The 25,524-nt window shown below is 53.5% G+C and overlaps 2 protein-coding genes across 4 annotated transcripts; both read right to left on the reverse strand.

Annotated features, from left to right (window-relative positions):
• Nucleotides 1-2,243: 2,243 nt before the first annotated feature.
• SEPTIN3 (septin 3) lies at nt 2,244-16,791 on the reverse strand. Of its 3 annotated transcripts, none has more exons than XM_056341842.1 (10): nt 16,281-16,791; nt 9,195-9,386; nt 8,824-8,952; nt 8,045-8,126; nt 7,534-7,671; nt 7,057-7,174; nt 6,516-6,611; nt 4,340-4,436; nt 3,866-3,917; nt 2,244-2,793 (listed from the first exon to the last, which is right to left on the reverse strand). In XM_056341842.1, exons 1-10 carry the CDS (start codon nt 16,618-16,620, stop codon nt 2,658-2,660), a joined length of 1,380 nt encoding a protein of 459 aa, XP_056197817.1. In that variant the 5' UTR covers nt 16,621-16,791; the 3' UTR covers nt 2,244-2,657. The 3 variants fall into 3 exon arrangements, with proteins under 3 accessions (XP_056197817.1, XP_056197816.1, XP_056197818.1); XM_056341841.1 differs by having other exon boundaries at nt 4,340-4,439; XM_056341843.1 differs by lacking the exon at nt 16,281-16,791 and adding an exon at nt 14,635-15,020 and having other exon boundaries at nt 4,340-4,439.
• Nucleotides 16,792-17,991: 1,200 nt separating this feature from the next.
• SMIM45 (small integral membrane protein 45) lies at nt 17,992-24,880 on the reverse strand. The gene is made up of 3 exons (XM_056340854.1): nt 24,505-24,880; nt 21,554-21,629; nt 17,992-21,008 (listed from the first exon to the last, which is right to left on the reverse strand). Exon 3 carries the CDS (start codon nt 21,004-21,006, stop codon nt 20,800-20,802), a length of 207 nt encoding a protein of 68 aa, XP_056196829.1. The 5' UTR covers nt 21,007-21,008; nt 21,554-21,629; nt 24,505-24,880; the 3' UTR covers nt 17,992-20,799.
• Nucleotides 24,881-25,524: the final 644 nt, after the last annotated feature.

Below are 25,524 nucleotides of genomic sequence, written 5' to 3' on the forward strand. Positions count from 1 at the left end.
GATCTGCTTTGCTTTCATTAAGCAGGGCAGTGTTGGCTGTCTGCCATAACTCTTGTTTGGGCCCACAAATTGTAGAAGTGACCATACCACAGTGCAGGGTAATGCAGCCCAGTGGCAAGAGAGTTCCTCTAAAGCAGTTGCATGGCCAGCAAGAGCTGTGTGAGAAAGCAAGTGCAGGGAACACCTCTGCACACCCTCACTAAAGACGATGGTGCATGACTTCAAGCTTCAGTGCAGTGAAGAAGAGGAGCCCTGTGGGAGTCTTTCCTATTGCACTGAGTTTAAAACATTGTGTAGAGGCTAGGCAGGAACAGCAACAGCAGAGTAGGCTGAGAAGATGCTTCTGGAAGCTGGTGATGCTGCAGACAGGTCTGCCTGGCTGGCTGGTGGAGACGAGCTGGGGGGAGGCTTTGACCCCACGCTGGGCTGTGTGGATGGCCAGTGTGGGTGGCAGGATGGGTAGCAGCGTAGCAGGATGGTTTCCACAAGGACCATGGTATGGCTGCTGGCACCTGGCACTTTTGTTCTCTGTGGGGCCGAGGAGGCCTGGTACTGGGAATGTGGGTGCAAGACTATATGCACACGCTGCATACAGGCACACAGGGAGCTGTGAACATGGGTGGTGAAAGGACTGCAAAGGTCCGGTGTGGCCCTCACGTCCCAGCAGTGCTGAGAATAGCTGACTTGTGTGGACATGTGGGAACGAGAGTGAAGAGACCTTTGCTTTGCAGTGACAGCACCAGAGAAAGCCACAAGATGAACATATGCTCTTAGATGGTTTTGCTGAGGTTTGGAGCACCCTCTTCCCAGCCCTGCCCCCCCTACAGCTCCGTCAACCAACTTCAGGTTTGGCTTGAGTCCTTCTCTGGTGTTCCCTCACTGAGACCTCTTCCTTCCTCTGGCACCACCCTTTCCAACCCCTGTCCCAAACCCACCACACTTCCGCTTACTCACAACACTGCCACCCCCCAGATACGCTCATGCATTTTAAGTCCAATGGGAAATTCTCCTGGAGGTGACAACCCCTGCCAGCTATGTGACATGCTACGTGACAGACAGACACTACCAAACTCAGAACATCTGTGATTTTCTCCCCTCCTCCCTTCTGCCCAGCCAGCCCTGATGCTTTTCACCTGGCTGAGAGACATCCAGAAAAGAGCTGACACCAGCCAGACACAGCATACAGTCTTCAGTAAAGCTGTGCTGCTTCCTGCTCCTGGGTCTTTCCTCCCCATCCGCTCCAGGGGAAGATAAAATGACAGTTTCTCAACAGGACACAAAAGCATATTGATGAAGAGGTGTGAGAGCTTGAGAGAGGGAGGAAACAGCCTGAAGAGGAAGATTCAAGTACTTGGAGAATGAAGAAGAGACAAAGGGTTGAGAGCAGAGAAAGCGAGATAGGGAAAGAAAGGAAGGAAGCAAGCTATGGAGGGGCTAAAAGGGAATGAGGACAAAAGCACAGGAGAGGAGGACATGAAAGCTGGGAGGGCAGTAGGAGGGTGGAGGGAGCAGCACAAGCTGAGACTGCTGGAGTAGCAAATGCAGCCATTTCAGTGAGGAGGAGGTGTCTCTTGTGTTCCCACCATCACTGGAAACCCAGGGAGACACCCTGGCTCAGTGCTTCTTGATCCTGAAGGCCCTGTGCTGAGTGAGGCTGTCCCTGGGGGAGCTCCTGGCAAGGACTCCCCATGGTTCTGCTTTCCCTGTGCTCCTACAGCAGGGGGGCCATGTTGTGAGGGGGAGGTTTGTCCAGGACCTTCTCGGTGCTGGTGGAGAGAGACCACTACAGTGGGGGATGAGGTGGGATGACTCAAGGACAACTTGGTCTGATCTGCACAGGATCAAAAGCCTGTGACACAGGCATGGCTTTTGATCTTGGCGCTGGGCAGGGCAAATGCACCCTCTGCAGCAGGAACTTGTTCTTTTCATCTGGGTTTTGCTTCTTTTGGAAAATACAGCTATTTTCCTCAAGTACTTTGATGCTTCTCAAATACATGCTACAGCCCAAGAACTAATTCTGTCTCCTCCCACTGATCACTTCCTCTGAACCACAAAACATGTCAGCCTGTTACTTTTCTCATCTATCCACTTCCAAGTTACCATTTCCCCTTGGGAAGCCACAGCAAAAAATGGGGATAAAATGCTGGGCCACCATGCTCTCAGACCAGCCAGCTGCCTTCCCACCCCCTGAGGGCCCAAGAGAAATCTATTGCCATCGCTTGAAGACACTGCATGGACTGACTCCACCGTCTCTCCTTGCCATGTATCCAAGTAATGAAAACAAGACGACGGCACACCCCACACCTCCCACCTCTGAAGCCCACTTGCCCCCAGAAATCCTTCCCCCCCATCCCTGTTTCCCCTAAGCAAGACACACAGCTGAGACACAGAAACAAGAGAAAGGAAGATGACGGACAGTCCACTGTGCAAAAAAACAAACTGAGAATGAGGACACTCTGGGAAGGACGGGGGAGACGCCTTTGGTCCCTCTCTGGCACATAGGTAGGTGCACACGCACACACGCACACTCACATCCTCTCACACACACGGAGGATGTGCCACATGCTTCAGAGACAGGCCCATGGTGGAGTCAAGGGTAGCAGGGATGGGTTGTTTCATCCAGAGACACTGGGTGACAGTGGGGAGGGGGGGGTCATTCACAGGTTACTTTCATGGTTTTCCTCTGTCTCAACAGTCATGGGGGGCAGCCCTCCGTTGTCGTTCAGCCGCTTGGCCCTGTAGGTCTCATAGTGGATGTTGTGGGTCACTTCTTTTAGGTCCTGAAGGTGGGTCCTGCAGGGAGCAAAGTGGAGATGGCGTTGGAAAGAGGATATGATAACCAGTATCACCGCAGTCAGTATTGATCTCCTGATGATCATCTTATTCCCTGAGATAAATGGAAGATTTCTTCAGTCAGTCTGGCTAATGGGTGTACCCCTCCTTCTACATGGATGGCATGGGTGCCATCATACACAACGGAGAGCTGGAGCATCAGCATTGAAGAACACATACACAGGATGCAGAATATGGGCTGAAATCCCTGGCTGTGCTTGCCAGTGTCCTCCCCTTCTCACACCTGGGCCAGTGGGACAGCTACTGGCCATCCTGGTGTGTCAGAGCAGACAAGGGCTTAACTCATCTGAAGCAGTGGTGAGACAAGGAGGCAGCAGGAGTGTGTATCAGGTCCACTGCAGACCATAACCTGCAGAACAATGCTGTGAACATTGTCCCTAACCTCCAGAGAAAGCCTGTGGCTTGGATTGCTGTATGCTTTGTGATGATCACTTGGTTAGGATGTTTTTACTGGAAGACTTAGGGAAAGCACATCTGCTGCAAAAGGTATTGCAAAACAGAAAGACAGTAGGGCAACGTCAAAGCATTGTACCTGGCCAAGTGTCTCAATACCACCATACCCACAGGTGGAATGAGCTACAGGGCTCTGGCTTTGAAGTGTGCTTTCCTTACTTTCTTACTTCTGGTGTTGTTTTAAAACCCGATTGTATTTATAGGATGTGGTAGTGGCCTCTTTCTCACTGACTTCCAACCCAGACCTGTTGTCAGCAACAAATAGTGGTTGTTGCACCCTAATGTCTTTAATGAGGTAGAAGCAGGGTGGTAGTACCCTGCTTTTCTCCGGGTGTCCAGCTCATACATGAAAACTAGCAACTACTTGACATAGTGGTCATGTCACTAAGAGAGGCACTAGCATATTTGCCCCTTAACTCAATCCAACCCTACCCCAATAAGTTTTCAGTGCCCGAAATGTATTTTATTTTCCTTTCTGTATGGGCTATTTCACTCTAAGAGGATCTCAGGAAGGCTCCCTGCTCATCAACAGCAAACTGATGCATGACTATGGCCTTACCTGATGACAAAATCTCGAAGTAGGGCAAATTCACAGTGAGTGAGGTTTTCCACTGAAAAGAAAGCAAGCAATTGTTACAGAGCAACAACAGCCTTTGTTGTTACAGAGCAGGGGAAAGCCATTGCCATGGGGCAGGTTCCAGGTGGGCAGAGCCTGAATACTTCAGAAAGGAGAAACAGTTGTCTGAATGCCACAGTGTCAGGCATTGAGGAGACATGCTGAGCAGTAACATGTGAATTTCCATTTGTTCGGAGTGGCTCCAGCTTCTACCATTTGGCAGTAGTGGTACCACATTGACCATGGCAGTCCCCTCCCAGTAGAGCTATTTCAGAATTCTCCTCTTGCTTGGTTTCAAAAAGTTTATTGCATAAGGGACAGGAAGGCAGCCATGGGACATGTTATCTGGACCCTTGTTTATTTATTATGGGGGCCTGCAGAGATAATTTCAACTTCCAGATGCAAGGGGGTTTTTACCTTCAATGATTCCCCAAGGTGTTTTCCTGCCCAGGACTCTTTTGCCATTCACTTGGTACTCCTTGTCGCTGCCCACTACTGCGAAGGGCATGCTTTCCTGCTGGGGAAAGACATGTGGAGAGACCTATTGAACCCACTCCAGAGAGCAGCACCATCACTGTTCCCCATCCATCTTTCCTCCTCTCAGCTCATGAAACACAAGACCTTCTCCAAGGAAAGAGGTTTTCTAGAGCAACACTTCATTGGCTGTCCTCTTCCCCTGTCAGTGATATCCCTAGCATTTTGGGCCCTTGCTTTACAAGTGTCCTTGCACCCCTCTTCCTCCCCCCACACCAAGCTTAGTGGGTAGCTTGCTGCAGTGCCAAGGGCTCTGGAGTGGAGGGCAGAGCTTTTCTGCACCATCTTCAGCATTTCTGAAGAGGGGGATGACCAGAGAAGTAAGTACCTCAGCGTAACCAGGAGGTCTGTCACCCCGGGGCTGCTCTATGGATAGTTTGCAGTGAGTATTTCTTAGCAAGTTTGTAGTTCTTCACCAAAAGAAGGAGACGACTCAAAATAATCCTCCCCAAAAAGACACATGAATGTTCAACAAGTTTAATAGCTGAAATGGTTGTACTGAGGAAGGCCAGAAATGTGGCAGGGATGCAGCTTTCCTGACAAGTGGGACATTTGGTGAGGCTATTTGGGATCCAGATATCTCTAAGCACAGGGAGGAACCATCTGCTTCCAGAGCACAGGATGCAGGAGACCCTGCTATCTCTAAGGTTGTGCGGATGTTCATAGATTTACTCTGCTTTACAGATATCCCTGTGCCTGGGAAGGGACTGCAACTACCACAGAAATGGAAATTAAAAAGCAGTTTATTTCTTCTGTGTGAGGGCAATGATGCTGAAGTGCAGAACAAAATGTGCCCTCCTCAAAACCAGTAACATTTTGGATACGAAGCAAAACCCATCTAGTCTTTTCCAGAATGGATGATGTATCACCAAATGGAAAATGATTAATTAAGATGGGGAAGGTGGGAATTTCTGTTGGGGCTGTGACAGCTGGAGAAGTTGAAAGGGCAAGTGTCAGGCTGCAGTGCAAGAATCCTGGAATTTCTTGAGGACTGCCACAGAGGCCAATCTATTTTCATTAGTGGCCTAGCCACAAAAATTATGAGTGGGATAATTTAATGCATTAGCATTGCAAGGCCAAGAGGTTTTGTCAGTGCAAATGCAGACTGGGTTATTATCCGGGAAGATGTAAGTCTGAGGCACAAAGAGCAGCTTTTAGGGAATAACATCAAGAATTTCTGCTATGACTTCAGAGCTCAGGAACAAGCAGCGACTGAAGGAGTGGAAGGACCTCATGTCCTAGTCAGTCACGAGATGACCACGAGCCACCAGTGTGATGCAATTGTTTAAATAATACATGTGGTTCACAGGCTTAGCAGTTCAGATCTCAGAAGAGATGGGGAAGCATGAGGTACCAGAACCAGTGCTAGAAAATCAAATCAGACTGGTGCAGTCACAGAAAAATACGACTAGGAGCATGGAGTACTGAGGAAAAGGAAGCTCATCCAAAGGAGCTTGTCTCCTTTAACTGACCAGAAGGTCAGCAAGGGATAATATTTTTCTCTATAAATGCCTTGGGTGGTGGAGGGGACCACTAGGTAGAACTGCTTGAGTCAGTGTTGGCACAAGAACACAGATATAATCCTGGGTACAACCTAGCCATGAACAGGCTAGAAATTAGGAGACAGTTGCTGACACTCTGAGGAGGGAAGGATGGGACAAGCATTCTTACAGGGGCTGGGGGAGCAACGAACTGGGCTGCTTTTCGGGTTGAGTTTGGTCAGCAGATAAGAGGGCTCATGGGGCAGTTATCTGGGACAGAGGCTGCACATCAGCCACACACCAGGCCCTTTGGTCCTTGACAGTGACCGAACAGAGCATTCAGCAAGAGGAGGCGGAACACAGTCCTTCCTCACTCCAGCCTTCATAGCACCCTGTAGTAACAACAGAGACAAATTAAGCTGGGAAGGAGGAATGACCACCCCTTACATCCATTGCATCTTTCATTCAGGGACCGTGAAGCACTTAAAATCTTCTAGTGACAGATGTCTGTTTTACACACATTAAACATGACCAGTCCTCATCCCCCCCTTCCATTCCCACAATAAAATGTTTCCTACCCTGATTTTGTCATTCTCTGTTTTATCCTCCAAGTCCTCATCAAATTCTTTCTGAGGGTAAAACTCGATCCCATTTACTTCTAGCTCTTTGCGCACCTGGTGAGAGAGACATTTTGGAGCACAAAGCTACACAAACCTGAAAGGAAGGCAGGCAGGACAGCTGAGCAAACACATCTGGGACATCCTTCCAGCGGGCAGGGGCTGGAGGGATTGTCCACAGGGAAGTGTGCAGCAAAGTGAGGACACATGGCAGCAATGATGAGTCTTTCTTCCCCAACCCCAGTTACTTGTCTGGCTCTGCAGTTCCCGTGACAGAGTCTATCACGAGATGTCACAGGGTTACACGGGTTTCTTCCCCCTCTGAAAGATACCCTCAGAGCCATAAACAGGTACATCTTCAAGACTTACCCACCAACCTAGTGTTGGACTCCATGCATGCCCTAGAGACTGCACGGCAATCCCAGGAAGGAGGGAACCACTCATTTCTCCCATCTCCAAGCCGGGGCAGGGAAGGATCCCATGCAGGAGAGGAGATACTCACTCTTTGTTTGAATTCGGTCTTCTCCTCCAAGGTCATGGTGTCAGCCTTGGCAATAACTGGGATGATGTTCACTACCTTGCTGAGATGTTTCATGAACTCCAGGTCCAAAGGCCGCAGGCTGCAGCCCAAGAGGGAACAACATGGAAGGGGTCACTTTACCCTCCTTGCCTTTCATCCTAGTGACTCTCCCAGCATCAGGGCACCTATGAAACCTCCCTGTATGAACCCTGCTTGCTGCCACCGTACTCTTGGCTCCTCCCCATCCATCCTGCCCTCTCCCAAAAAACACAGTAACGTTTCTCCTGCCCTTGTTGTTCTAGACCCTTTCAAGCTCTGCAGCACCCAAAGTTAAGCTAAACAGTGGTGAGCCCCCCAGGCAGGACTCCTGGGTCTGTGGCTGTGATGGAGCAGTGCAGGGTATATGTCTGGCACAGAAGTAGCAAGGGCTTGACGAAGGATAAGGGATTGAGTACATACGAGTGGCCTGTGGGGGAGATGAAATAGAGGCAGCAGTGCACTCGCGTGTCTGGAATTCGTTTCTTCCTTGCAATATTCACCTCCTCTTTCAAAAATTTTTCATATTGCTCGTTGATGTATTTTTCAATAGGCTCCCAGCTGTTAAGGTGGGAGAGAGAGATGAATAGACAGGTACAAATCTCCTCGTGTTCCTGCCTACAGTGTTCCCAGCTCTGACAGCAGCAAAGCAACACAGGCACAAAAAATATCCACCACAAGCATCTCACCATCAGCAGGTAAGTTTAAGAGCTTCTGTAACTGGGCACAGAAATTGGCACTTGCTGTGTAAAGTGCGCACACCCCCAGGCATGCACACAGACCCATGGTGTTCACAGTTACACTTTCTTCTTACTGCCCCCCTGAAAGCAACAGGATCCCAGACACTTTCCAAACCAAGTAGGTGAGTTGCTCTATATAACATCTTAAGTCCAGCCCTTTCTGGGACACAAGGTCTTGACTGTATGAAACTCACCAGTTCTCATTGTTGATCTGATCCCCGAATCCTGGTGTGTCAATCACTGTCAGCTTCATTTTGACACCACCTTCTTCGATGACTGGGCAAGAAATTGCAAACAATCATACATCTCCCTGGGGACACGCTCTATCATGCAACATGTCTGTGCCAAGAGCACTGTGCCCTGATCCCCACCCAGCAAGCATGACCAGACCAGGCTGGGTCATGCCTCGACAGTTGTGACCCCCACTTCCATTTCTGACCCCAGATTTTGGTAACATCTGCACCAAAGCCACCTTACACCACTTTGCCACAGGAAAATGGATTTGTGCTCAGCCTGTGGCCCAGAGGTAGTACCTGTCTTGCACAACTTGTCCTCCCCTGAAACACAGAATCCTGAACCTGAAATGATGCTTATTACTCTGCACCGCTGTAGAAGCTGTGCTGATGCTTTGCCACAAGGAGATGTGCTCAACTGGGCTTGGGATGGGACCCACCGATGCGATTTGTATAGATTATTAACCAATTGCAGGTGAGAATGACTTACAGCAAGGCTTAAAGAAATATCTGTATGTCTTTTTCTACCCCTCACTTTTGGCTGTGGCATCAGTGTTATTGCTGTTTAAGAAAACCCTTGGTTGGGTCTGAGGCCATCTAAAACTGGCACTTGTCCTTTAGGTTCCCATGGAGAAAGGGCTGCCTAATACCAAATAACTGTTTGCATAGACTACTGGGGTCTTCCGCAAGACAGTGCTGAAGCATCAGCACTGCCTCCACCCCAGCAGCCTAGCTCTTACCATGCCCAATGGCTTTGATCTCCACCGTCTTGGGGATCTTCTCCTCCCGGTTCCAGCCTGAAGATTTGCGGCTCACCTGGGATTTGAAGAGGGTGTTCACCAGTGTCGACTTTCCCAATCCGCTCTGACCTGAAGATTGCAAAGAGGAAGCTCATGACATCAGCCCGACAATGCCAGCAGCCCAGGGGACAGAGGCTGGCTGGCAGCTGAAGGGGCTGCAGGTGTCTCCTTGACTTATGCAAGTGCTCCTTTCCCCTAGAGCAAGCGCTGTCTGCTCCCTCATGCCCTCCCTGCAGGGCTCCCTCTCCTACCTGACCTCACAGGACAGTCCCTGGCCATGGTTCCCAGTACCTCAGGTGGTCCCTGCCTACCTACAACCATGATGTTGAAGTCGAAACCTGTCTTCATGGTTTTCTTGCGCATCTGCTCAATGATGGTGTCAATACCGATGTAGCCCAGCAAGTTGGCATTAATGCCCATGGGTTTCATTGGTACAACTGGTTTTTGTCGTGGCTCTGGGACCAGCTCAGACATGGCTGCTTCGTTCTTGCTTTCCACTGGCCCTGCATGGGGAGAAAGATTAAAAAATCATCACTGAGGTGTAACGACAACCTCCCTGCTGACCTGCCACAGGGGTTGAGGGCAACTTAGAGCATCCATTTCAGGGGCTGCTGGGGATGGCTGAATGGCAAGATTTCAGCAATAAGGCTCTTCGTGGAGGAACATCTACCTGAGTTTCCAGCACACTCTTCTATGTATCACTCCAGATGAGGAGGTGGAGAAGTGGGTTTCTCTGAGCATGCAACATATTGGTGGCTACCTCCAAACAGTAGGGGCAGACCCAGTGAAGCTGTCTGGGCTCCTAATAGGGTGTCCAAAGCTCTGTGCATGTCTCCTCATTTTTGCCTCCCACTTCTGGCCAGGATCACCAGTGTTTTGCCTCTCCAAGTTTAGCATGAAATTTGCAATGGATCAGACTTTCCAAAATTATCATGTGTCAGGTCCCAGCATTGAAATAGTTTGGGATTTACCATCAGGCCTTACCAGCCTGGCCATCGCCAGGGCTGGCGGCATTACTGACCATGCTGTGCATGCTGAGTTCCTCAGAGGAAGGCAGTGTTGAAGTGCAAAGCATGGCCACAACCTCTGCGCTTGCCTCCTGCTCATAGATCGATGGTTTTTGCTATATTCAAGAAACTAATCATCATGATCAATAAAGTAATCATCTGCACCTTTCCCTCCTTGCCTCCCCCTCCTCACTTCTTCCATGTAAACCAAACGGACCTTTTTGGCCTCCCTAACCCTTTTTCAGGTGATGCCATGCACTGCTTGGGGCGGGCCTCATCCATCTATCTCTGTCTCTTGTCTCATTAGCGAGCAGCTCTCACCCGCTGGGAGGAAGCCAGAGGTTGGCAGAGGACAGGGCACAGAAGAAAAACTGTAATTGGTGGGGAAGGGAAGCATGAGGGATGAATCTAGAAAGGAAGATGAAGGGGATGGGAATCAAACACCTTTCATATACAAGCCAGCTGCAAACTAGAGCCTCTGCCACTCTAATTACTTGACTCTCCCATGCTTTGTCTCATTAGATGGCTATTTTTCCAGGATAGGGACAGCGTGTGTTTTTGCTTGGTAAGCACTCCACTTGTTTTGGATGCCACTTCAGTTCAAGTATCTCACACTAAATTATCTGTTTGCATCATTTTGGTGGAGTATTTTGCTCCTCAGCAGAACCCACTGGCTGTGGAGGAGGACGTGAGCAGCCAGGCAGGTGACTGCCATTTGGTGGGTGACACATGCCTCTTGGAGAGGAAGGAGACTCAGAGGTCACTGGGCTGCAGACACTGATAGCACCAGCCCAGGGTCCCTGTGACAGCTCAGCCAGGCCAGGCAGAGACCAGGGTTGGGGAGAGGTGAGAGAGATTTTGTTGAAGGACAGGGTTAGGCTGCAACAGGCTGCATGGCTGGCTGGTGAACCTGCTTAGCATTCCCACACCAAGGCTCCTGTGCAGACACAAGGGCTGCTCTACACAGCAAAGATTTTACATTTTATAATAGCTTTAATATCCCACTGTCGTCTGCTGAGGGCAGACCTTGCACAAGGGTCACCCTTGGCAGGGAGAAGGATGCCTTTACCCAGCTCCTCTTACACTGCTTGGGAAGTCTTTGATGTTAAACTGGGAGAAGGGATCTTCCCTCCATAATGAAAGGATGGTAGCACAGCCACCTGTGAATAGCACTGTGGGTAATGTCTGAAGGTTCTTGTACTATCTCTGTTCTACCTTGTCCACAGGGGAGAAGTCTGCTGGAGGATGCCCCCCCCTTCTGCTTTTCCCTACCAAGCAAGGACACTCTTGGGGTATCATCATCCTTTCCTGAAACAGCGAGCAGCACCCAGGGGGGACCAGAGCACAAGATGGACTGTTGGCTTGAGCCAGGCTGGCAATTCAGAACACCTCATGCTGCCGGGCATCTGCTGGAGGAGGCAGCCTGCCGAGCCGAGTGCTTCTCAGCTGCAATCCACTCTTACACCCGTCACAGCTAGTCTGTGCCTTTCCTGCTGACAAAGCAACCCTTGGGGCTCCTGTTGTCTTTTTCCAGCTTTCTCTAAGCTGCTGCCAGCCAGGAAAGCCCATCTCTGGCACAGCATGAAGGGCCAAGACAGCCAGCTCTCCTGCACCCTGCCCTTCACTTATCCTCCCCAGGCTGCCCCACACCACCTGTACCACAGTCACATGCCATACCCCTCATCCTGCTGCAGCATCCTCCAGTGTGCACCCCATACAGCCCTGCTAGGGTCTCACCTGCCCCAAAGAGAAGGGAGAAGAGAAAGTGAGACGGGGAATGATGAGGGGATGTGGGCCAGGGTGATGTGGCCCCAGTGAGGCACTTTGGGCCTCAGAACTGGGGGCAAATAAACCGTGGAGGTGGGCAGGGAACAGGGCAAGTTGGAAAGAAGCCCAGCTGAGCAGCTGCAAGGGATGGGTGCAGGACCTGGGCCATGTGGGCTGCAAATCCTTTGCTGCCCAGGCAATAGCTTGTCCTCAGGAAGTCTGTTGCCCTCTCCCTTATTGCTTAAACTCCTTGTTCTTACACAAGGAGGAGAAAGGAGGAAGTTGCCAGCAGCCAACCTCAAGGCTCACTACAAGGTTCATAACTCATCCCTCAATCTCACTGAGGGACACTTTGCTCAGAGCCAGCAGGTGTTGCTAACTCTGCTGTGGACATCACAATACATGGCCATCCCTGGCTGGAGCAGGTATTTCAGAGTCAGGTTCCTGGACACCTATAAAAAGCCCTGAGACCAGGAGAAAATATCTGCAGAAGTCTCCTTAAATATTTCCTGGATTTCTTATCAGTGAGGTCAGCCTGAGCATTTTGATTTTGGACATCCAAGGTCTCGGGGTAGACAGCCTTCCTTTCTCCTCTTGGTCGTTTGCCTTCCTTTTTGTGTGAGACACCTTCCCATGCAGCCTCAGGCAGGGAAGACCCCATTTTGCAAAGAGGGACCTAAGGGCTCAGCTTTCTGCACACAATTTTCCACCTCTTGACTCCCCCAGAGGAATCCAGGAAGCCAACTGAGGAACAGCCTTCTGGGGTGTGCAAAACCAGGGCCAGAGCTATGAGAGGCACCTTGAGACATGAAACACGTCTACCTGCTCTCCTGGGAATGGCTGTTTTACGTGCAGTAATGCTAATGCTGCTAGGAAGCCTCATTAGTGCTCTGACTGACGGGTCAAGGGGTAGCATAATGCATCCTAGGCACATCCCATAGCCCCTCCAGCTGTCTCCTGTAATGAATACGTGATAGGACACTATGGTTGGTACAGCTGGTAATGAATAGAGGGTTAGTCGGGGCTAACCACTTACATCCACTGTTTGCATTGCCACCCTTTTCCACCTGCTGCTTTGTTCTGTGCGCTGACTGAAGCTCATTTAAGGGGGTGGCTGCTGGTGATACCTCTGCTGCCCGGTTCCAGTGCGAGGTGGCCCAGGCTGGGCTGCCAGGGGATAACCTCTGGCTCACAGGAGATAGTCCACTCAGATCCAGAGCAGGGAGAGGCACAGCATCGGAGGCTGGGGCAGGCAGGGCCAGAAAGGCAATCAGTGCCCGGAGAGGCCCTAGCGGTCTCAGCTACCTCCTGCTCCTGACACCCACTGATCCACCCTAAAATCTCTCCCTGGAAGGCCAGCGTATACGGCCAGCAGCAGACACCACTTCTGCAGTGCACCCTTCATGTCTGCCTGCCTCTGACATTTGCAGCAGCTAGATGGGGACAGAGGTGGCCCTGCAGATCCCTTAGGGGCTCAGGTAGTGGGGACTAACATCTACTCTGTCCCAATAACCCAGATACAGTCACATCCTCTCCCCCTGCCTTCCCATCCTTTGTCTGAGTGGCAAGAGGGAGGGAGGGCTGCAAACAGTGGCTCACCACAACCCAGCTTCCAACAAGGAAAGGCTATTTAACCCCCACCTAACACATGGATGGTCTGTCTGTGTCTCTCCTGTGTGGCATAAGGCTCTCCCCCTCTGGCTAGAGGCAGCGATCCATGCATGTGTCTCACCCCAGCCCCTTCCATGCTCGTGGCTCCAGACCCACGCTCCCGCTCCCTGCAGACATGGAACAGGAAGGAGGGATGGGTTCAGAGCCTGAAGGCAGCTGTCAGGAGTGGGCCCTTGGTGAAAAATGCCAGGTCCTTAGGAAGGAAAGCAAGCAGCTGCTCCACTAGCACAGCCTGCCTGGGGCTTGCAGGCATTAGGATCTGCTCTTGATTCAGAACTGCAGAGGTGCTGGACTGAGCATCTCTCCACTGGAAAAATCCTTTTCCCCCCTCAGTTTCTCTGATGACCCCAGGGTATTTCTCCCAGCTGTACAAGGCAAAGGCTGAGCCACACCAGATGCACCGCCTGACCTCAGGATGCAGAATGGAGCCATTCTTCTTACCCGATCTTTTTGCCTGGCCTGAGGATCATCAGACATTTTGAGTGAGGTAAGGAAACTCATCCCAGCCCTTTGGGCAGCCACAGCCTTCCCGGCAGCAACCTTCCTTCCCCTCAGCGCTTTGCAGAGGACTTGGGCAGCAGCCCGGCACTGCCAGGGTCACAGTGAAATCTAGGGCAGCATGTGCCGAAGCCTCTCTGGAGATGCAGGACCTGGAGGTGAAGGGACTGGGCACATCCCCAGCCCAGCCGTCACAGGGTAGGATGCTCACCTCAGCCCTGTCTGTATCCTTGGTGCCACTCCCTGGCCATGCAGCCCTTACCCCATATCCTACAGTTGTATCACAAGGCAAAAGGGTGCTGAGCACCCCTAGATCAGGGTACCCATGCCACCACAGCTGCCTGTCCCCCCTGCCTGCCTGCCCGCGTGCCTGCCTGTGCCGAGGCTCCCTGTCCAGCTGCCCGCCAGCTCCTGCGCAGATGCCCAAGGAGCAGCACAGGACATCCCTGCCGCCCCTGCAGCGACTGCCTGTCACTGGCAAGGGACAAGCCAGTCGCCGAGCAGCTTGTGGGCTTTCCCCAGCCCTGGACCAGCTGGGATTATCTCTTTCTTTCAGAGCAGCCCCTGGCGCCAGCTACTCCCCATCAGCACGGTAGCTAGCCCCGGTTGTTCTCCTTTATGCCGGACTGCTGGCACCAAAAGGAAAAGAAAGAGGAAAGACAAAGCCAAGACCGATTTCCCCTGCTGACCTTCAGGCTTATTCCTCCCCCGTGGCCAGAGCTGGGGTCATGGCAGAGGATGCCTGCACAAAAAAAACAGCGGTGTCCCTCCGGCATCGCCCAGCCCTGCCAAGCCCAGAGCATCCTACCTTTGAACATGAAGCTTCCTTTGTCTCCAAATCCTCTCCCAAGGGGGTGGGTCTCCCCCCACTTTTCTAGCCTGATGCTGATGCAGCACAGTGGGCTACGAGGCTCCGCTTTTACCTCTCTCTTTCTTCCCGGTGTCCTCTTCTCCCCCCCTCTCCTTCCCCTCCTTCTCCAGTGGCTATTTCAGTGGAGCGGGGATGCTGGTGCTGCTCCTGCTGCCATCGTCATGTGACCTGAATATTAAACATCGCCGCAAAATCTCCCCCCGCGCACCTCCCCCGGCTTCATCCCAGGCCCCCGGATCCATCCCAAGCCCCTGCCAGCCTCCCCACCCTGGGGGGGAGCATGGCTGCAGGGATGGAGGGGCTGCCACCGATGGCCCCCCCCCGTGTCCTGGAGGGGCCCGCCTTGCACACCCGCAACACAGAGGCCTTTTCTTGCCCCTTTCCCTTCCAGTTCCCCAGCGTTTTGGCATCTCTGTTTGATTAAGGAGGGGGATATTTAACCCTTCGCAGCTTTGCTTTGGCAGGACTGAGAAAGGACACTCTTTTCCCCTAGGTATTTATTGGGTTCAGGGGACTGCAAGACCTCCTCCTGCTTTCCTGGAGGGAGGGAATTGGGAGTGTTTTGGCTCATCAAAAGCAATTTGCCCTTCAGCTCCGACTGCGGAGGCGTGAGAAACCTTTTCTCCTCCGGCACCGTGATTCCTGGCTGCCGGCCGCACTGCAGAGGCAGAGTGAGCGCTGTCCCCTCTGTGTGTGTGTACACAAGTGTGTGCCTGCACGTGCGTGCGTGTGCATGCGTGTGGGGAGCAGGGAGAGGTGCCTGCTGTGGGCCATGCGGAGTATGCAGGTTGCATCCCCGTGTGCCCCGGCAGTCATATGTGCCTGGTGGTGCCCCCCTGCATGTGCCCAAGACTGGAGAGCCGTGTGGGTGCCCCTGGCTGCTGGCACCTTTGGAGGGGGCTGCCCCTTCCTTCCTCCTTCTCCTACATTTACGAGCCCTGGCCCTGTCAGGCACCGCCGTGCCCCCGCCATGCCATGCTGGAGCATGAACATCTGGGACTGCTCTGACCCTCTGCTTGGTGGGACGATGGGAACATCCTTTCAGGGCCATCCCCATGTGTCCCTCCACCATGTGGCAGCCCCCTGGGTGGGGGATGGTCTGTGGGATGCCTGGCAGAGTCAGCAAGGGTTTTGGATGCCTCTTTTTGCAGCACCCCGGGGCAAAAAGGAAACTGCACCCACTGTGGGTTATGGGAGCATTTAGAAATCGCTGTTGGCAGTTACAGTTACGCAGGTTAGGCTGAGCAGTCAACAGGCTGGCTGCGTCCAGACAGACGGACAGACAGATGGGCACCCCAGCACCCGCAACATCTCCTGACATGGTGCCCGCAGCCGCCCATTTCCCTGATGGGTGCCAGGGCCCCACTGCAAGGGCACACCTCCCACCTCCCTTTGCCCACCCACACTCCCGGTGAGGGCAAGGGGGAAATGGCTTCCCGGGGAGGAAGCCCCCATCCTCCCACACATCACCCCACCGCTCCTGAAGGGCCCTGCCCCATGCCAAGCCCCGTGGCACCACACAGGGACCCCTTATGCCTCCCTCCCTCCCCCCTGCCCAGCCCGTCCTGGCAGCAGAGACCCACCGGAACGTGGTGGGGAGCAGGGAACCCCCATCTTCGCCGCTGGGGCAGCCTCAGTCCCACTGGCGCTGCCACGTCGCTGCAGTCCCTCAGTGGCTGGCGGCCGGGGGCGAGGGGGGACAGGGGTGACAGGCCCCGGGCCCCTCAGCCGCTCCCAGGGGGGCCCCCCGCCGCCCTCGCCCACCCGGCGCAGGGAGATTAAGAGGCAGCTCCGCTTCGTGGGGGCAGCGGGGGCTCTGAGGGGGCCAACCCGCTGCAGCGGGGGGGCCGGGATGCGGCTGGGGCCAGTGGTGCCACCGGGGGTGGGCAGGCGGCTGCGGCGAGGGGCAACGTCCTCCTCCATGGTGGGTGGCAGCGGGCTGGAAGCAGAGGTGTGAGGGTGGGGGGCAGGCGGTGCCGGGCTGGGCTGGGTGGTCCAGGCCTTCCCCACTGCCAGGGCCCACGGCGTCTCGGGGCACAGTGCTCCCCAGAGACGCTGTTCTCCCAGGCAGAGCCCCCACCAGTGGCCCTGGCAGGCTGGCCAGCCCACCCCTGGCTGGGACAATGGGGCACTTGTGGCCTGCCCAGCACGCTCCCACGCCTGGCGCCGCGGCTGCTCCTGCCCCCTGCCCTGGTCCCTTCCTGGCCTCTGCCACCGGCAGCCCCATGCCAGGGGCAGCCCCACGCCGTGGGCAGCCCCACACCACCGGCAGCCCTGTGGCGCGGCCCCCTGCCCTACTCCCATGGTGGGAAGTGGAAGAGTGGTGCAGACCCACCAGATCAGGGCTGTGCTGCCTGCTCCTGAGGACAATGGGTGCGATTTAAAACAAAAATTTAAATCTCTGAATTTCTGAAATGTTTTCCCTTCCTCTCTTCTCTTTTCCCCCTCAAATGGCAGATTCCAGTTCAGTGATTTATGCCCAGCTGAGGAAGTTCAGTGTTTGCTTGTTGGGTGTTTGTCTAGGTTGATGCTTCTTTCCCTTATTCTGATTTTCTTTTGCTTCCTCATTTTTCTGATTGTTCCTTAATTTTGCCAGCTTTGGGGCATTTTCGGGGTCAAGGGGGCATGTATAACAGGGAATCAGCTTGCCGCTCTGCACCTTCCTCACTATAAAAGAGACTTTGAAGGGCAATGCAAGGAGGAAAGGGGAAATGTGGTTTTGTGGGGCAGCATGGTTTGGTGGGCAAACGGGAGCAAAAAGAAGGAAAGCCGGGCACCCACAACACCCACAGCATGGCAGGGGCAATGCTTGTCTACCTTCAGGCGGCCAGGACTGAGGGGTGAAGGGGGAACCACTGTCTCGTGACCCACAGCCAGCCACTGGGGTGGTGGGGGAAGGCAGGGCTCAGGGCAGTGTAACCACTCTGCTTCTTTAAAGGCAAAGAGACAGAGAAGGTGGAAAAGTCCAACCTGATGCTGTGTAGTATTTCCAGCACTAAGTATCTTCTCTGATGCTTTACGCAGCTTAATTTGGTATCTGTGACTATTTACTGCTCCCCTGAGGTCTCTCTGGCTGCACAGGTCCCGCAAGGGAGGAACAGTCTCAGTTTTCAGGCAGTGTTTGCCTTTGGCTTAATTATTCCCAGATAACCCTGTAGCACAGCCGGCACAGAAACCAGGCGGATGGAGACCTACCCTGCTGTAAAGGAAACCTCACTGCAGACTGGTCCTTGCTGCCCGCCTGGAGCTGGAGGGAGGCAGATCCCAGGGGGAAAAATAGGAAAATAAAGCACTGGCCACACAGTTTGTCCAATGCTTTTATTCCACTGGGTGTGTGTGGGGGGGGGGTGGTGGCTTTGACACTGTTGGCAATAAAGTCCTGCATACCCGTGGAAAATACCTGGCTTAATACTGATTGTGTCATGAGTAAACAGTGCGAAACATAAGTCAGAGATGAATAGCTAGTTTCTCCTCTAGTCCAGTCCTGACCTGCTTGTCATCTTTTTGCTTGGTTTCTGTGGTGGCGAGTCATGGGCAGAGCGGAGGTGAAAACAGGCCAGACAGTGTGCAGAGGAGGACAGGGAGAGGGTACCCCCACGGGGAGCCCCATCGCACCACGGGTGCCAGCTGGCCGAGAGCGGCTGTGGCAGATCCAGCCTTTCATTTTCACCAGACTGGTGGTTTTCTCATCTCTTTTGACTTGGCAAGTGAAAGTAGGTTTGAAGGAGGTGCAACGGCAGAGCAGCCTCTGCTGGTGCAGGCCACAGGGACCAGACTCCCCTTCCCACAGGGATGGTTTAACCTGTCCCTGGCGGCTCCAAGCCCCTCAGCTCCAGTACAGAGTTTTTTATTGCTACCCCATGGGTCAGATGGGGTCCATTCACAGCGCAGTCCCAGCTATGAGGGAGTCAAGTGAGGAAGTAGGTTTCCAGGCTGGTGCTTGGACATCTGGCTGTGTTGCACCAGAGGGCAGGAGATGTAAGCCAAGCAGCTGAGGGTGGCACGTCAGACTGTGCAGCCCAGCCCAGCATTTCCCTTTCACAGCCCCAAGTCACGAAGCAAAAATATGTGGGATTTACCTGTTTCAGACTGCACCTGCGCTTTGTGCCTTTGCTTGCCAGGGCGAGCGTAACTTTGGGCACAGGAATAATCCCACTCACTGCATTCCCCTGCTGAACAAGACACGCCTGTTTGGGTACTTGCATCATGATCTCTGTTTTTGGTTGAATGGACGGACTCTTAACTTGTCCTTTGACAGCCAAAAAACTCCTGCCAGTGTGCCTGATTTTGATGTAGAAGGTAATGGTGATACAATTGCAATCTGGTATATGAAATGTCCGAGAAAGACCCAGGAAATTTGCAGGATGTCCTGACCCATTCCTTTCTCAGCCAAACCCCTTAGAGCTAAAAATTAACTTTCATCCCCAGAGAACTACCAATGGAGCATCACTCACTCAAACAACCCAGTGCACTCCTTTCTTTAGGAATGGAGGAGAAAACTTCCCATGACATGTTTACAGGAGAGGCTGAGTGACATAAGCCCATCTAGGATCTGTGGCAGATTTGGACAGATGGCCTGAGGAACTCCTGCTGCTCAAAAGAAGCTGCTGGGCACTATGGCACAGAGCTGGCACCCTGGGAGCACACTGAGGATGTGTTGTCATTTTTTTGCTTCTACCTTCTACCAAGATGCCATCTACCCTGATACTGGTAGGCTCAGCTGATGGCATGGGTTGTGCAGACACATGCACATGGGGCGATGACACCAGCTGACATCCCATAGGACATGCAGGGGCATGTCCAGAGCACTCACAGGTAGCACCACTGCACCTACTGCATCCAAAGGGTGTGTGTTGGGGTGAATGGAGAGGTGAAGAGAGGCTCTTGACACAATCTCCTGCCACAGAGTTCAGAGGTTCAGATCTCTCCCAAACCTCCCTGTACACACTGGCCATTGCACAGGGCTGGCAAGGAGAGAGAAGATGTGAACGTCCCTCTTAGCCCCAGCATCACGCCTTCACACAGTGCTTTGGTAGCTGATCAGCCCCAGGGCACTGCAGAAAGTGCAGATAGTCTATAAATATGGGATTTTGTCCCAGACCCACATTATATACAGCTTGGGTCCAGAAAGCAATGAGCCCATTTTGCTGACAGGCTCAGTGTCCCTTCTCAGAGACATGCAGGGCCGAGGGATGCTTCACAGCTTTCGCTGGGATGACATTTAAGGGAGAGCCCATCCATGCCATAGGACTCCGGAGTGCAGGGGACTGAACAAGTGCAAGCTACCTACCAGACTATCCCATCTCACTCCACGACAGAGGAGCAGAAGATCAGGCAGATCAGGAGAGGCTTATGTGGTAAGTCTGGCAGCACCCCTTCATGGAGAGCAGCAGACTATTCTCAGCTTGACACATGACTTAGACAAACCTCTTTAGTAAAGATCTTTAATTTGAATGTAGTGCATCTGGAATGGATGGAAGGGTGGATGGATGTTTTCCACCTCCCAAACAGACACAGAGGAGTGGTGTGCCTTTAGCAGGGATAAAGACATTCAGCCTCTAGGGCTCGCTGAGCCCTTGGCCCCTCTGCACAGAGCTTCAGCAAGCTTACCATCCCAGCACCAAGGCTGGGTGCTATGAAGAGCTCAGCTGAAACAACAGCCTGGGTGAAATACCACTTATTTCCCCAAAAATACCTCCTGGACTTAAACAGATTGGGTCAGATTTAACCCAGTGAACCTGGTACTCCTGCAGAGACCTTTCCTACTGAAGGTCACATCAACATGCCAGGCAGGTCAAACTCAAGTGGTCAATAAGGGGCCTTTCATTTGAGTGATTCACCAGTCTCAGCCATGGGGAGGAGCAGAAGTCCTTGGCTGGGTGAAGGGCTGTGAACATGGGAAGCCCCAAGTCTACAATGCCACACAGACCTTGCCTAAGAAGCAAAGGGGCAGAAAGGTGAGTGATGAGTATGAGACCCAGATCAGCAAAGATAGAAACGGTGATCAGCCTCACTTGCACAGAGCAGGACTGTCACCCCTACCGAGGCTTGTGGACTGCTGCCCACCCAGGAGAGGCTATTCTGGACTTGAAGAGCAGTGTGTCAAACCTCAGGAACCCCGAAGGCCAGGTTGTCACGAATCATCAGTGTCTTCCTAAGGTCTCGTTCCATGATTGGCCTCTGCGTTCGCCACTTGTGAGCTTCCTGGAGTCCTGGCTCGAAGTAGTAAATACAAGCTCCAAAGCCCACCAGGATGAGAATGGAAATCATCAGATACACTGGCACAAACCAATCCAAGAAGTGGGGCATGGCTGCCAGAGAAAAGGGGAGAAAGGTCATGCACCTGAAAAACACCTCCACCAAGATTCATCATGAGACATCTGCCTCATCAGCAGTGCCCAGCCTCCCTGCGCCCCTCCTCACAGCCCTGCTGCACCCCGGTTTGTGCTTGGTTGCACAGCAAGACACTTCAGCCTTCAGGAGAGAGCAATCCCTTTGGCTCATTGCTGGGACCCCCTCACTGAGCAGCAGTCCCACTCCCTCCCTGCAGAAGAGGGTAAGCCCGCATGCCCCTGGCCCTGCTGCCAGCAATTGAAGATAGGCAGTAGGTAAATACAGCTGCTTCTCATCTCCCGCTTGGGGGAAAGTCTGCTGCCCCTTCCCCTGATGCTCCACGACCTCTTGAATTCCGAGTCTGAGCTGGGCTAGCTCAGGGCTGAGCCCTCCCTTGCTGCCCTCCTATTTAGTGTCCTGCTTTTGAGGGGCTCAGGGACCTTGCGGTGCTTGGTTCGGCACTTGTCTCTGAGCAGAGCCCAGATCCCCCTGCATCAGCTGCTGGGCAGTGGGAGCCACTTACCAGGAGCAGCTGATCCGCCTTGCCAGGAGCCCCTTGCCACCCAGGCGTGAGGTGCCGAGTCCGGAGCAGTGCTGCCCTGGGGAACACAGAACAATGCGCTGCACAATTGCTGTCATCCCAGCACTAAAAATGAGCGAGGAGGAAGGAGAAAACAACTCACTGCCCAGCTGTCAGGGCTGAAGCTTTCTGGAGAGGTGAGCAGACAGGGTTCCAGCCCCACAACCTACTGGTGCCCTGGCCTACTCCCTCCCCACCATTATGGTCTTGCTGATGCCATGGGCATACACCCTGACTCAGGGATATTTAAAAGCTGTAACGGCTCCATGTTTATGCCCATCCCTTTCCCTTATTCTCATCCTTTGGGAGGGAGGGAGTAACACACGTTGCAACCCATAGTGGTGCCCAACTTGTCTGACTTCCAGCTGCCTGCTTTTAGCAAAACACTCACCAGGGTATGGGTCATGCAGGGGCAGAAAAGGGGACCGAGAAGCATCTGCCCTCAAAAAAAGCATAGCTATGGCCTTTCCCATGCACCAGGGCTGCTGGGTTTTGGATGGTGTGTCCCTTGTCACAGGCTTCTGTGGATTAAACCAGGGACCCTCAGGCTTGGGAAAGCACAACAGTGCTGGGCTCAGGCGCAAAGAGCAATCCTGAGGGGAGGCTTTGCAAAACCCTCTCCCCTAGATGGGGGTGATGCCCCTTGATTTCAGCAGGGATGGAGTTAGGGCACAGCTGTGTTGAGCTCCTGCTTTTCTAGACACCTGAAAGCTGCCACTTTCGACCATCCTCCAAGTCACCCCTCTGCCCGTAATCACATCCCCCGCCTCCATTGTGTGGGATGGTTAAGGGGAGGCTAGGGAGAGCTGTGAGCATCTCCGTCCTCTTCCCTGCTCCTGGCCCATAAACCTGCTGCCCTCTCCCCCACGGGAGGCCAGGGGGTTTGATTTTTTTTTTTTTCAATACCACAGCAATCAGTTGATTCCAATGTGCCCAGCAGCATTATCTGCTGGGCACCACTTGCAGCAGAGCCTGTCCCTGCCTGCTCACCCCAAGACCAGCAGCAAGAAGCATGAGGTTCATCTGTACCCTCTGAATAACACCTTTTTTCTCACAGGGTTAGATATGAAATGAACTGTGATTCTTGTTAACATAAGCAAGAAACTGCCAATCTTCTCCCACTTATTGGCACAGGTGTTGATAGTTATCCGTTCTCCTTGCATGACAGTGGAGACCGCAGTGGATTTTGCCTCCTACTATGTTTTTTAGCTTTCAGCAGTCCTTGGTTTTGCTACCCACAGAGCTGCCCCTACCACTGCCAAGTCCTGGAGGACTTCTCTTTTTCTGTCTCCCTCTCAATGATTCATACCTCCCTTTTGCCAGGCCCCCATTCCACCTTATCAAGAGCAACAGGACCGGGCAGCTTAGCCTTGGCCACCATTTGGCCAGGAGCAAAGGGGTAGTCTGGGCGCTGCTCCTGCCTCTTCATGGCTGCCTCTGCCTTCCTCAGGCAAGTAACTTAGGAGGAAAACCCCTGCCCCTGCCCACAATAACGTTGCAGACGTGTTGTGGGGAGCAGGGATCCTGCTGTGGGGTTTCACTTGCTCAACTCATCCTGAAAGACGGTGGAAGGAATTAGGCACGACCCCCACTCCCTGACAGAAGGAGGCCTCTCAGTGCAGCCTTCCTATGGGCTCTGCAAAAGTAGGTCCTGCACACCCCCTGCACACCTCAGCTGCTGCCACAGCCAGGCTGGGGGCCAAAGCTGCTGCAGACCTTCTCCAGAGGGTGCCTCAGCAACCGATACCAGTCCTGGCTGTCAACAACAATGGGCAGGGTTAGGGAGCCTGGGAAGGTGACTCCAGTTCAGACCCCCCAGGGTGGCAGGAGGAAAGCCAACAACCTTGTTTCCTTCCCTGATCATGTGCTTTCCAAACCTAGCAGTGCTATCCAAAAAGTACTGCAATAAAAAGCAGCTCTACAGTCTTCCCAGTTTATCCTTCCTGTATGACTAGCAGAGCCAGCATTTTCGAGCCCCTCGCCAGCAGCCTATTCTTTGGTCTACTTGCTATGCGGCCCTCACCTTGTGCCATGTGCCCCCCTGTGCTCGCCAGTCCCTGACCTGGCAATGAAGGTTCTTTGCCATGGCCAAGCCAAGCACTGGGTGAAGTGTCAGAGCTCCTGCTGTCCCCGCCCCCAGCCTCTGCAGGGCCAGCCCAGCAAAGCACTTGCTCTGTCAGGTGGGTGATCAGATTTTGGCTGCAGATGCTGAAAAGAAGGAGTTTCATTTAAAGATGTCAGCTTTCCGGAGCAGTTCTGCAGATATTAAATGTGCCTTAACCCTTGCTGGACCAGTTGATCTCAGAACCTCATTTACAGACATGAAAGAGTCCTTGGTCTTCCAGCTGAGATAGCATCTCATAGAGGTAAGCTAACAGACCTTTTATAAACCTATGCTACATGTGTCACTCCAGCTGCTCTCCTTCAGTGTGTGTCCGTCCCCTGGATCCCCTGTGCCACCTCCTTCTGCCCCCCAGGATGCTGTGGGTACACTTACGATGGGCACCCTGGGGGCCACACTGCAAGTGAAAAGGCAGAAACTGCTTGGGGGAGGCCAGGAGCTGGGAGACAGGGTTTGCAGCAGACACGGACACGCAGCGGTGACCAGGCAGGGGTGAGTGAGGCAGGAGTGGTGCCCATGCAGAGTGCCAGAACACAGGTGACTTTGGGCACAAAACCCTCTCCTGTGCATGGTCAGGAGCACAAACCAGGTTGCGGCATTACCAGCCACGGGCTCACCCCGACCACAGAAGATGCCCCCAGACTGGGCACCCTGGAGAGCTCGCAGCTTGGGGCAAGGAGCTGCCAATGGCTGGGGACCCAAACATGACCGCGGTCCCATGCACTGCATCCCCGACAAACACCCGCTACCTGCCCTGCAATGTGCCACCTACCTCCTTCCACGGGCGCAGGGCGATGAGATGAGGCTGCTCCCTCCGGCATCTGCCGGGCCCCAGCCGGGATGCGTCAGGCTCCGTTCCCAGCCAGGTAGTGCCAGGGAGAAGGGACCCCGCTCCGGGAGAGCAGGGCGACAGCGAGAGGCGACGACGCGGGGCGGGCGGGCGGGATGGCGGGAGCAGCCGCGGCTCTCGGGAGCGTGCGGGGGACAGGCAGCCAGCAGCGCCGCCTCATTTCCCACTGGGGCTCCTGAGGGATTCCCCCATCGCCTCCCCGGCAGCGTCAGCCCCCTCCAGCCTCCCCAGGGCACCTCACCGCCGGCCTCCCCCCCCCGAGGGAGGGACCGTCTGCAGCCAATTGCATCCCCACGCAGGGGTGGGGGTGGCATTTTGGCAGCGGTCGTTATGGCAACGGGCCTCCCGAGCTCACCCGCACATGGTACCCGGGCGAGAGCCACGAGAGAGGGATGCTCTTCCTCCTCCCGCATTGTCTGCAAGCCAAGCTACAGCGCTGGAGGACCTGCTCTCTGCCGAGCAGAGAAGGAAGGATGGGGGTGGGGGGGAGGGGAAATGCTGGGGGAGACGTGTGTCAGCTCGGGCTGATGAAGAGTTACAGGATTTTAAGGCTCCACAGATTTATCAGTGTGCCTGTCCCTAGCTCTGGGGACTGGTGGCTTGTCAACACCGGGATGGAGGCAGGGAGAGGGAGGGGTGGATGGAGGAGGGAGATTGGTACTCCCTTTAGAGGTTTTATGCAAAAATAAAATAATCAACACTTTGATCAAAAGTACCTTACAGCAGAAAACAGAAAAACATTGCTGTCTGAAGAAGTATTTTTGCCTTCAGTGAAGTAACTTTTTTCCTGAATCCATACCTGCCTGTGTCATTGCTACTGCTGACAGAAAAGGTTTTCTTAAAACATTTTCAGCTTTTCAGCAGCACAGAAATAGGAACAATCAAACTGTTTTGGTTTTTTCGGTTGGGTTTGTTTTGGGGGTTTTTTTTTGGTACACAGGA

The sequence above is a fragment of the Falco biarmicus genome, chromosome 5, assembly GCF_023638135.1.
Source record: "Falco biarmicus isolate bFalBia1 chromosome 5, bFalBia1.pri, whole genome shotgun sequence".
NCBI lineage: Eukaryota > Metazoa > Chordata > Aves > Falconiformes > Falconidae > Falco > Falco biarmicus.